Source organism: Temnothorax americanus, unplaced genomic scaffold, assembly GCF_048541705.1.
Source record: "Temnothorax americanus isolate GAGA-0224 unplaced genomic scaffold, ASM4854170v1 Scaffold22, whole genome shotgun sequence".
In the NCBI taxonomy this organism is placed as follows: Eukaryota; Metazoa; Arthropoda; class Insecta; order Hymenoptera; family Formicidae; genus Temnothorax; species Temnothorax americanus.
The window spans coordinates 3,430,384-3,442,660 of NW_027509360.1; the positions used below are offsets into that span (position 1 = coordinate 3,430,384).

Here is a 12,277-nt window from a genome sequence, read left to right on the forward strand (position 1 = left end):
GAACATTGAAAGAATACTCTATCGTGGTTAAAGAAAATAGCGATAAGAGTGAATAGAAGTTGAATTTACACGATAACATATTCAGTAGACCACGCTCAAGCGTGAATCGCAAAAGCCTTATCGCAGCGACATAAAAGCGCAACGGATCCGAAAGGAGGTTGCATTCCAGAGATCCGAGCGTAAGCATTCGACGCATTCAGATCCCTAAATTCTAATTACTACGGCTGAGCACGGCTTAATTAGCAGCTGACCGCTTTCTGCGCGGATTACAATACACAAGTTTTTCCTTCAATGCCATGCAATTTTATATTCGTACATTTCTGTGTAACAAGATCGCAATATATCGATATAACGAATACGTTCATTTTCGATTGCAACGACGAAGGTAATAGGGCGATAATACAGCGTGGTAGTAAAATGGCTCGGAATTGACCGTAATTCAGATAACGTATTGCTGATTCTTCCGCGAGGTGTATTCGCGGCAAAATCGCCCAAATTAAATTATTTCTTTAGCCATAATGTAAGATACGACGCTAAAAAGGCGAAAGACTGAAATATAGCTGTATCCGCAGTCCCCCCGGATATTTGCCGGGAAATGAATAAAGTACATTTACTTTATGACACGGCCCGTAAACGGGGCGCTTATAATATCCCGATAAAAAGTTACCCCCTATCCGCGGTAATCGCATCAACCGTCGTTCTTCATAACGTCTCCTCGCGTAAAATATAAAATCGCGCGACCTGGCGTGACGCGCGAAGCTGTCTAATATATTAATAGCTGAATTAAGGCGCTCAGAGTTTTTCGCCGAGACATCGTCAACGTAATTTTTCGCGAATACTCCTCTCGGTCGTCATAATACCGTGCTCTCGATATACTGATTAATAATTTACTCATTATTTAAAATAAAAGTATAAAAATCGATATCAGAGGAACGCAATTTGTATATATAATATATTGTACTGTAAAAAAATCAATGTTTCGGAAATATGCTTTTTGTTGCATCTCTGTATTTTTCTTTTCATTACACTAATCGTAAGTATCTGAGACTTTATTATCGATCTTTGTTAAACGTTACGTGTTGCGGATTTCGGCTTTCAATAACAAAGTTTCGCTCATCCTATATTGTACATTGGCAGCGTTTCGTATCGAATTCCATGAAGCATTATCTGACCACAGTATCGCTTCGTTAAAATTAGCAGAAAGTCTATTCGCTTGTTGCAGAACTCTCGGTTTAGGTCAGAACTCTCGATTCAGAATAGGTCGCTGAACGATAATAATGTTTGCCTCGCGGAATTGCCTATGCATTCACTATCGAAACTCATTTATACTACTCTACACAAACAGCTGATAATAACATCGATCTAGTTATGCATTACTTGAGAATAGAATGCTCCTGCTTCAATCATAAATTCAATTAGAGAGAGGGAGAGAGAGAGTATTTAACATCCTCTCCCTCCTCTTTCTCTCTTTTATCTCTCTTTTATCTCTCTCTCTCTCTCTCTTTCTCTCTCCTCCCTTTCTCTCTAGCTGTAGCCCCCTCTCTCTAGCTCTAGATAATAGCACTCATTATATTAATATTATATGTATACTATTATTAAACCAGATGTGCAGTATGCCGATGAATTTTCACTCAATATACATAAAGCACAGTTTCCACTAATATTAGTTTCCATAACTAGACGCGTAGATATGTCATATAATTGCAATGAAATAAATTGTTGGACATTTCGAAGGGACAGCAGAACAGTGTAGTGTTCAATCCAATAATCGTAATTCAAAGATATATATACATTATTAACTATAACATTGTCGTGAGTCTTGATTATGATATAATGTCTAGTATATAATAGAGATTAACGAGTTATTTAGATTTTGGTTAAATAAAGAGCGATTCCTTAAGTAAAGAGCACACATAAAATTTCGGCAAAACACGGTGGGTGGATCGGAAAAGAACGTTTTCTGTCCTGCCTCTTCTCAATCCCGCCACCAGTTAAACCCCAAAGTTAAATTATCTCGATTAGCGATTCATTATTCGCGTCTCACCTGTCGTAATTACTTTGCCGACGGTAAGCTGCCACTAAAGCGACAACTGGAATCTCATAAATACGCAATGCGGTTCGCGCTTACTCCTTAAGAGCTTCTATACACTTAAAGCTACTCGTCTCCGTGGCGAGAACTGTCGAACTTTTTCTCGTCCTCTCACATTCCCGTTCTTTTCTTTCTCTCGCTTGGTTCGCACCAGTTTCGAAGTTATCGGTGCAAGTTCGCCGTACGAGACGCGAAAGGAGCCCCGATCAATCTCTGTCTCTCTCTCTCTCTTTCTCTCTTGGGAAATCTTCCGAAAGAAGACAATAATTAGAACATTCGCCGTAGTACTTTCCGTCAGCGGCGTTTAACCGTCAATCCCCGGAGGCGACCGTATATCCTGATTACTGTGAGAGATCGTTCTTTAACGTTTCAGAACCAGGGGAATTGCCGATCGTTTCCGCGATCTTTCTCTTACAATTTCTGGATATAGTAGCAAAATTCTCTCGATAACAATGATCCCACCAAACGCGAAACATGTATTTTGAATTATGGTAAATTTTTTCTAATAATACCACACGCGTAACTTATTGCAGAGAGAACTTGATACGGATGATTAATGAAAGTTCATATAGTAACGCGAAAAAAAATCATATTACGTAACGAATTAATTTTTTTCCTTAACTTCTCAGTTTATTTTGTAATCTCGATAATCTTTGCATGTGAATGTAGCGCAAAATTTGGAAATCGTCGTTGGATATTATATTTCTTAATTTAGGCAGAATTAGAATGGTATTGTGTCGTTTACGTCGACATTATTGATCATAATTCTCGGTTATGTCGAGTAGTTAAGTTCGCATAAACGCACCCGATTATGTCAGAAATATATATATAGAATATAAAACTAATTTACGAGTCTCGTTGTAACGTGACTCGCGCGCATGCTTAATGATAATTAGCTCTGCAGGAAATTCTATGGCACGCACATATAGTGGCAAGTGTATAGGAGCTTCTTGGACGCGTAGATCGATTGTGCTTCACGATTACTGTGACAAATTGCAACAATGTTTAAGCGAACCGGGTGGATAATATAAAAATGTGACTACAAAAAAATTTTATTCACGGTTAAACAATAAACATATTCGATCGGACTACTCTGTTAGTAAAAATAATTGTATAAATTATGGAGCGCACCACATCAAATTCAAAACAGCGTGGAAATGTATTGCGTATCCTAGATTCAAGAAACAACTAAAATAGGCGAAACTATGGTAAGTCACGAGCGATGACGCAGACCGGTGTGTGAATATTGATAATTGACACTGGCCACTGTTAAACTGCCAATAAAACTGAGAGGGAACATATATGCTATTAATTATGTTCCCTGCTATTTCGTTTCTCGTTATTTTCGCGCTGCGAGACCGCAGGTTGTGTGAATATTTGGCAGCGATCGTCCCCCGGTAATAATAGATGTTTAATTAATCGATTGTCTGCTTGTTCTGGACTAATATTAGTTCTAAAAATCTCTCTTCGTCGAACGTTCGACGTCGGTGATACGATTCCAACATTCGCTTAAAAATTCATTCGCGTAAAATGCAAGTATACACTAAGAAAGATAAATGAATTAAATTTCACATAGCTCATTGTAGAATGTTTAATTTTCAAACGAAATGACTTTTTACCGTATAATTCTCGCAATAAATTTTTATTCGCTTATATTATCTAAGTGATATTAAATAATGATATCCAAGATTGTAAAATTATTATTAATTTTTTTATTTTGTCGACACATAATTTTTGTCAAAACACCGCAGATAACGCCGCACAGTAATACACTCGCAAGTGTTTTATTTTCTGACTTCCATCGTTTCTCTTTCACCGGCTCAATTATCGACATTCCACCGCGCCACCGGAAACGAATAGGTCACCGGTAACCCTTTTTCCCTTCCCTCCCTCTCTACGTGACTCGCAGTATCGAACAATGATATTTTGCACAATGTCGCCGGCTGAGCGGATCGCCTGCATTCGTTCGTTCCGTCGCATTGGTGCGGAAACGCGACAGCGGATCATCCGGTCCACTGTAAACGAGACGCCCGGAAGTTTCATCCGTTATTAAACAATTTCATCGTATCTATCAGAGCCGCGGAACTCGGTGCGTTCCGCCAAAAACCGTACCTTGCCCTATGCCAAACGATCATAAGTGAGTTATAACTTCGAACCTCGTAACTATCCTGCCTGCCTACGTCACTTCCCAATTAATTCAATCTTCAATTAAGTGCAGTAATTTTCAGTGAAAATGCCCGTTACAAGGTACCAAAGTAGTAACTCCTCGAACATCTAAAAGTGAATTATTTGTCTAATGATAGTTCTAACTTAACAAGTGCTTGTTAAAGAGTTATTTCTTAAAGTTTATTTAAAAACAAAAAAACGATAAGACAAGGAAAGAACGAGAAAGAGGCATTATTCTCTCTAATATAATATTTCTGATACATAATCCATTAAATTACACGTTAGAGATAATGTCAAAGATATTAGAGAAAATAATGGAAGTTAGTGCACAAAATATTGGTACACAGGCCACGTACAACTTCATTTTTATCGTCGATCGTGCCCCAGCTATCGTCTTTATAGTTCTATTACATTAGACGTGATCGTATCAATTTATATAAATGGATTCCTTCAAGCGAACGTATAGGGATACGGGTTGCTGTGTGTCTATGTCCGTCCGTATTGCGTTTTACTATTCCGTCGACCGCGCCGGACGTCCGGTGTCGGCACAGGAAAACGCGTCTCGTCGATCGGGAAAGGTAGCCCAGCGTAGTCATGCACGCAGCGGGCAGACATATACAGGGTGTTTGATAACGGATAATGGAAATGAAAAAAATGTCGATCTATCGTGGTGTCGATGAAGAACACTATTTGCGCGATCAATTTCTCACGAGAATTTCCCATTCTTCGACTATCTACGAGATCGTACTGTTAAACATTTGCGTACCGTTATATAAAATTCGCTCAACTGGCCGAACACGCCGGACATACACATAAGTTACACGCGAAACACCCTATATACGAGGCGTGCCGCCGCGCGAGTCCGCTCGCTTCCGCTTCACGTTCATTCATTCTTTCGCCTTCACCTACGCGCCTCTCACCGCATTTCCTCCGTTCGTGGAATGAATCATTGAAACCTCGCGTCTCGATTAGATGCGCATGCATTCTTCGACAATCTCGCAAAATTTCCGATACAACCGAAATTAATAGTTCGCTGATGAAACTGGTACGTGTACTGAAAGTCTACTTCGGCTATCCGTGAAACTCAACGGTTCATAACATGCTGCCGTCATAGATTTTCGGATAAGATTAATCGTAAACCATATAGGAAATGTTTCATGCAATCTCCATGCATAATTTAAATAGTTATTTATGTTCGTCGAATTGTTGCAGTTGTTACAGCTTTTAACGCATAAATTCTTATTTCGCCATACATTCTTATTTTGAATATGATGGACAATTATTTATAATAAATATAATGATTGATAAACTATTGGTTGAAAAATATAAGCAAACAAGTTTCTATATATTTGCGACGAAATTCATTGATCCGGTATGAAACCGCGTCGCGAAAAGTCCGTTTCATCATTCGACGGGTCCGGAATTACCAGCCGTATGGCTGATTTCCGGTTGCAAATCTCTGAATCCACGATTAAATCGCCGTGCCGATTGGCGTGCCGGTCGCGAAGGGCGACCGTCGTCCCTCTTTCGCTCACGTATCGCGTTAACAAGCCGTCGTACAATAGCTATTATTGTTCGGCCGCTAGGTAGGTACGTAGGTACTAGGTAGGCGGAGGTAATAGAACGTGAAAACACGTGCGTATATGTGTGCGGGTTACCTAGCCCCCAGCTCGTGCCTACATGGCCTGCCTGCGCACCTCCTGGGCAGCACACGTACCCGACATTGGCGGCGATCGTGAACTTTCTCACGAGGACCTGCCGACCGCGATAATGGCCGGCGTTACGCATAATAATGCCGACGTGATTGTCCCCCGTAGCCGATTTCATCGCGGACGCCGCACATAAGCCAAGCGCTGACTCGTGCTTTAACGGCTTTGCATGCCTCGCGAGCACTATTTCGAGTTCTCACGAAATTACGAGTGTTTTTTTTTTTTTATCGTCTTCTGCGTAATTATATGCATAAAAGCGTGCCATGCAATGTTTTATCTCAGAAAACAAAACTTGAGGTAAAATTAAAATATTACTTTTTAAAATATTCTGTGTTGTATTATGATACTCGATGTGGATTTTTATATTCTTTCTACTTCAAAGATTTATATGTAAGAAAACATGGGCAATCTTAAAAATAAATAATTAATATTTTAGTAGACAACTCAAGTTTTCTACACTTACTTAAAGATATTTTGTATAATTCCTAATGTAATGAATACGAACTTAATGTTATGAATCTAGTTATAGAGAAATGGGAAATCTCTCTCGCACAGACCGTGTAATAAATACCGATATTTCAAAAGATATGCTGGTTTAGCGTGGAATAAAATTCACATTTTATTAAAGGAACGAAAACCAAGCAATATAGACCGATTTTTTTCGCGATATTCGCCGCCTATGCGTGCACATATGGCGGAATATACAGCTATCCGAAACGGACAGTTCTCGGATCACCTTGTCGTCATCAACTCCTTATCGGTATCTGCCGAATGTGAACGGAAAAATTCTAGTCACGAATCTTCTTAAGGTTGGGAGGAGTTACTCTCACCGCGAAAGATCGCGCCTCCGTTCGTTTCTCTCATTCTCAAAATAAAATTGCACGATTACCTTTCATTTCACGCTTTCTACACCCTTATGCGACGCATACCACTCCATGCCACGCGTTATTCGTCAGAATATTCTGCTCAAGAACAAAATGCAACGGCCGTTTTCTCGCGACGCGCCATACGTGATGCGTCAAAAACCGCTTGAGTATCCCAATTCTAGCCATATAGACAGTGCAACTACAAATTTTATGAAAAAAAAAAAGATGTTTAAACCAAGCTGCGAAATAAAATGTCTATACGTTGTCACAATATATGAGTCCTGCATATAAATAAACAAAATTAATATCTGAAGTTGCTATTAAAATTAATGAAGATTACACTGTAAATCCATCAAGTGTGTTATTTCTACACGCATAAACATCTAAAAATGACACATTTGCGTGTCAAATTAACACGTTTAATCGTATTAAATTAAAAGTTAATAAGTTCAACCGTGTTAAATGACGTGGTTCAGGACGGGAAGAAATATGTAAGAAGAGCTTTAGTTAAAATAACACACTTGGATTGGTAGAGAGTTGCGGGCGCGTTTATATTGGTAGTCACATTGCCAACACCATATCAAATATGTCTTCCCGTTTGCTCGCTAAAATTTTATTATACTGTTGAGGCACAGGTGGTGACACGGCAAAGTCTAGTCGGGCGTGTTGCGGTCGTGCCTACAAATTGGCAATTAACGCTAGCCAAACGCCTAGAAGCCGTCTGTGTTCCGTGATATCTTGAGGGAGTGCGGCAGGTTTACAACAACCCGGTCCTTCCACACGAGCCGCCCTCGAAAAAGATGATTTTACGACCAGCTACCGTGGCAACACCACGTTGAGGGTGGCGCGGAAACATCACCGGTTTCGACAGGAAAATGGTTCGAGGATGACGCTGCAGAATTTCTCCAAAGTGAAACAACGAGCCCGTCTCTACGGTATGCTCGTAAGTCAAATATCGTGTAGAAATTAACGAAATGTTTTCGTGAAATATATCTTCATTATCTATTTTGCTCTACAAATTTCTCAAGTATATTAATCGTAGATAAATGCAATCGTTTAATTAGCGTTATTTTTTTGGAAAAAAGTACATCATTTCTTTGGAATATTCTAAAAAATCGCTAGATTACGTGTGAGATTTCTGAGATTACGAGGATTGGCAATAATTAAAAAATTCGATAGTTTCGATTCATGAAGAAATATATTTCATTTCGCGACGTTTCAGCGAACAAATTCCATTTTGGTGCGGGAACGTTATCTACTGGTAACGCGGTCGCGATCGACGACTCGAAATTAATTCCACGCTATTCACAGCAGCGAGCGGTATTGAAAATCGGGGGCGTGAGATTACCGGAAGAGGGAAGAGACAAAAATCAGCGGCGTTTTTCGAGCGATGCGACGACGTCACGTTCGCACATTCGCCACGACCATATAACCGCGAACGTGCTGGTCTGCCAACCGCGCTCGTATAAACCCAAAACTGTCTGCCAATTTTTCGAGAGGGGACCCTAATTTTTGTGGCAGAACGATTCTCGCCCAATTTACTGCTGCGCGCGGCTCACAAAAACACGATGCCTGCTGGCGGAAGAATAAACGAATAGACGCGAGACGAGGTGTCTGCGGTTTCACAGAATTAAGAAATTATGGCCGTCTGTCAGTCGACGAAAATTGAAAAAAATAATTTATTGTCAATAAATAAATGTTGGCACGGTCCCGTCTTTGATGAGCAGCACGGTTCCGTCTCTCTCGTTCTTTTCATCAGCATATCATTGTTTTATATGAAACAGTTTTAAATTGCTCTTAGTTGCTTTGTCACAAGTAAAAATTGGATATGCAGAATTCATATGGGAATTAATTGTCGGTTTAGTGTAGAATTTTTGTCTGTATCATAATTTTTTTAACGCATCGTTTAAATAACATTGTTCCTGTCGCACAAAGGTTGTCTAATTGACGTTACAGAAGCAGAAGTATAACGTAATGTCATTATCACGGAACAGGAAGAGCAAATTTCACGGTCGAGAATAAAACGAATCGATGATTGTGTCGTTTGTGCCTCTCGCCGGATCACTTACCGCGGTGCGATGGCGGAAATCGATCGAGCGAGACGCAAAGAGAGATGATTAAGAAAGACATTCGACTAGCCGGCACGGCGATCGGTAAGAACCGAGAGGTGGATTCCTTTTACAATGATGAGATTGCGTCCATGTAAAAGATACCTCCGGATGAGCCGTATGAATTATCTCTAACACCCCGGTATCCCGCCGGTAGCTCCGCTCGCGACGCTTTTTGTCGTGCAATCCGTCTGATAGACGGTATTGACGGTAACATTAAGAGAGAAACAGAAAAAGAGAAAGAGAGAGTGGGGTAAATACTGCACCGTAAAACTCGATCTCATCGTTGTTAAACGACATTAGGAAAATGCCGGCAGTAACTCGCACGAGGTTCGCGGTACGAATTGTTCACTTTGAAAGTGACGTCAATGAGCCCACTTCCGTAAATCTTGCTAAAAACAGCGCACTATCGGTACGTAAATACTTTAATAATTATTTCATTATTATACGGATTGTAAAACTAACATTATTTTAAATCCGAGCTTTTCTTCCGTATCACTTTCGAAGTAAACGGTTCACATGGGCAGAGAGGCATGTCGATCATCTAAAATCTTGGTTTAACGCTAATCGCCGATGTCAGAGTATAGATTCTCGCGGCATCACGGCGGAAATATCGTCGTAGATAAAGACGATAATGGGCGAACCGTTAGAGGAGCAAATTAAGGCTCGTCGACTTTCCTCGTTTCCGATCTCGAAACTCGATGCCGAGCAGGTCGACACCGCGCGGTTCTTCCTGCGATAAGTTTTGACGTCCGGCAAGTATCTCCGTGTAACGTGTAACCGAGAACTGCGGATTCATTTTTGCGAGAAAGTCGCGAGGTTAGGGGCGCTCATTAACTCGCGCGCAGCATCCGATTACACGTCGACGTCGCCTTTTTCCATCGAGACTTCTAACCGGCGCCGCAGCGGCCAGAATGCGCGACGCATTCCGAAGTTTTCGCTTCTCGCCGCTTCGTTTTCTAAAAAATCGCGAGTTTCCCGCGCGCGAAGAGATAAACTCGGAAGTAAAGACTTCTGTGGGGAAAAGATTCGTAAGAAAATTTGTCGCAAAATCCTATATTTTATCTCATTGATCACAAATACCGGAATTCCGCATTATCATATTATATAATCCGATCTCAATCCGTAATCAACGAAATGAATTTTTCTCGTTTGTGTTAGTCCTTGGAATAATATATGTACACTATACAAAGTAAAATATAGTATTTATAAGTATTTCGGTGCATCGAGAAACACTTGTAATCATTTAGAGATAATAAAGAAAAATGTAAGCGTGAATATGTTATATGTAAATCAGATGAAATAAATATTTATGTTCAATCCATTTTAGTATAGTTAAAAATAGAATAAAGTATACTTTTCGTCAAGTACATTCTTTCATGAGCGAGATATTACATTAGAAAGTTAGCATATACGATCAATGAGATATTCATGCTTCTCGGTTTCTAGAGATATTTAGTATGTCAAACGTCTCAAATAAAAAAAGAGAAATGGAAAAAGGAAGGCGACGGCGACTCTCATGAAAAGTTAGCGAGTGCAACACGGGGAAACTTTTATTGTAAGAAATAGAGAAACTCGCCGCGCTTTTCTCTTTTCATGCCGGTAAGATTATAGAGTATGAATTGCAATTTGTGCTAAATGCTAATCAGTCGTGGGAGTTGAGCTAAAATTGGTCACCCCGACAAACAAGAATGACGTAAGCGGAGAGTATTATCTGGCCCCGATGTCACGTAGCGATACTAATGAGCGGTGGCAAATAAAAAGGGACCGCTTGATAGACGCCTCTGAAAAACATATATTATCAGAGTTGCAAATCGACGTAATTCCGTGGACACTACCTTCCCATTAATCAATAACGCGAAACACTCATTAAGCAGAAGTTCTTGCGTAGGTGCATCAAAAAAGTATATGGAGTGCCCTACAAAACCATTGATCGTCCAGATTAATCCTATGATAAAATTTACATTTCCACACGATTCTATATGGTCTCGTGTCGATATTCTAAAATTATAATGTTATAAAGTAGAAATACGATGAAACGCACAAAGCAGATAACTGTGATAAGAAGTGACAAAATTGAAGAGCCAAAGGTGCTTTTCACACCTCTCGAGACGCGAAAATCGGAAAAATCGTCGGGGGTAAGATAAAGGTATATCTGATACGCAGGGATGAGGGTTTTTTCGCGGGTGTAAAATACGAGAATCGAGGATGTGCACCTGCGACAGAGCGTGGGAGGTGGACGTAAGACGCGCCACCGGCATCCCCCGCTACTCTCGGAGCCATGAAAGGAGAATAACAACGTCGAATTCCTGCGATTCACTCGAGCGCAAGAAGCTTGCATTACCTCGCGAGCTCGTGTCTGCCAGGAAGAGCGTTCCGGGGGATGATATATATCTCCGACGACCCGATATGGAATCGCTCGGAACCCCCGTTTCTCTGGTATGCATAATCGCACGCTATTCATTATCCGCGACAGTAGTCGGGTCGAAATGCTAATCGGTCCGTTTCTTCTGGGCTATCGCGAATCCGAAGGGACGGAGGGCGCAATTTCGATTTATGCAAAAAGCTCTAAACGCGTTTTTCGCCGAAGGAACAAAACCAACGGCAGGCTAATATTTCACACGACAAACGAGAGATTTTGTCGGTTGCTCTGATTGGCCGCTCAATGGGGAGGGAAATATACAAGTGAAGGGATACACAATACACATACATATACATACATATTTATATGTATATATGTCCCTTTTTGTTGTACGACACACGGAATATTTCATATACTACTTGTTCATTATACTAATCTTCACTGAATTCTCATGCCGCTTTACGCGTTCACGAAGATATTTAAAATAGTAACGCGACTGAAAAAAAAGTAAATATAACAGTAAAATTTCAAAAAAGCATTATAATGATTGCAATGCAATAACACCTATAAAGCGTGATTAAATTTAGAGTCATCAATAATTGCAAACAAGCAGGTGTTTCGTTAAACAAAACAATTTCGAGAAGAAAACGTTCACTCATTGAAAAACAAAGCAATCCTATTTGGGGCGCAATTCGAAAGATCACGCTCTCACGGAGTCTCTATCTTGCTCTCTTTCGCGCGCGCCGGTAGCAGCAGATGTTTTTAACGAGAGAGCTCCGTCCTATACTCTCCTTTATCCGGCCCTTGAACCTCTACAGGCGGCTGCTGTTTAACCACACTGGCGGCACAACTTTTATACCACCTGCCGAGACATCGCCTTGGATTTTCGATCTCATTGAACTATTCGAAAAACCTCGAGAACAAAATAATCATGAACAAAAATAGCGTACAGGAATAATGCAATAAGAACAAAATAA

At 40.4% G+C, this 12,277-nt stretch overlaps 2 protein-coding genes across 8 annotated transcripts in view; one reads left to right on the forward strand and one right to left on the reverse strand.

Moving 5' to 3' along the window:
- Stet (stem cell tumor) overlaps positions 1-12,277 on the reverse strand; it is a 374,089-nt gene that overhangs the window by 317,704 nt on the left and 44,108 nt on the right. The window lies entirely within an intron of this gene.
- Positions 1-12,277, forward strand: part of LOC143898154 (uncharacterized) — a 185,999-nt gene that overhangs the window by 164,906 nt on the left and 8,816 nt on the right. For 2 of the 5 annotated variants that reach the window (XR_013257122.1, XM_077407427.1), the window contains exon 3: positions 7,466-7,765. The exons of the other annotated variants lie outside the window; for them this stretch is intronic. Coding sequence is in view for 1 of the 2 variants with exons in the window: in XM_077407427.1 (XP_077263553.1) it covers positions 7,466-7,564 (99 nt within the window). In the remaining variant the exon portion in view is untranslated. The remainder of the gene's footprint in view (positions 1-7,465; positions 7,766-12,277) is intronic. 5 annotated transcript variants of the gene reach the window in all.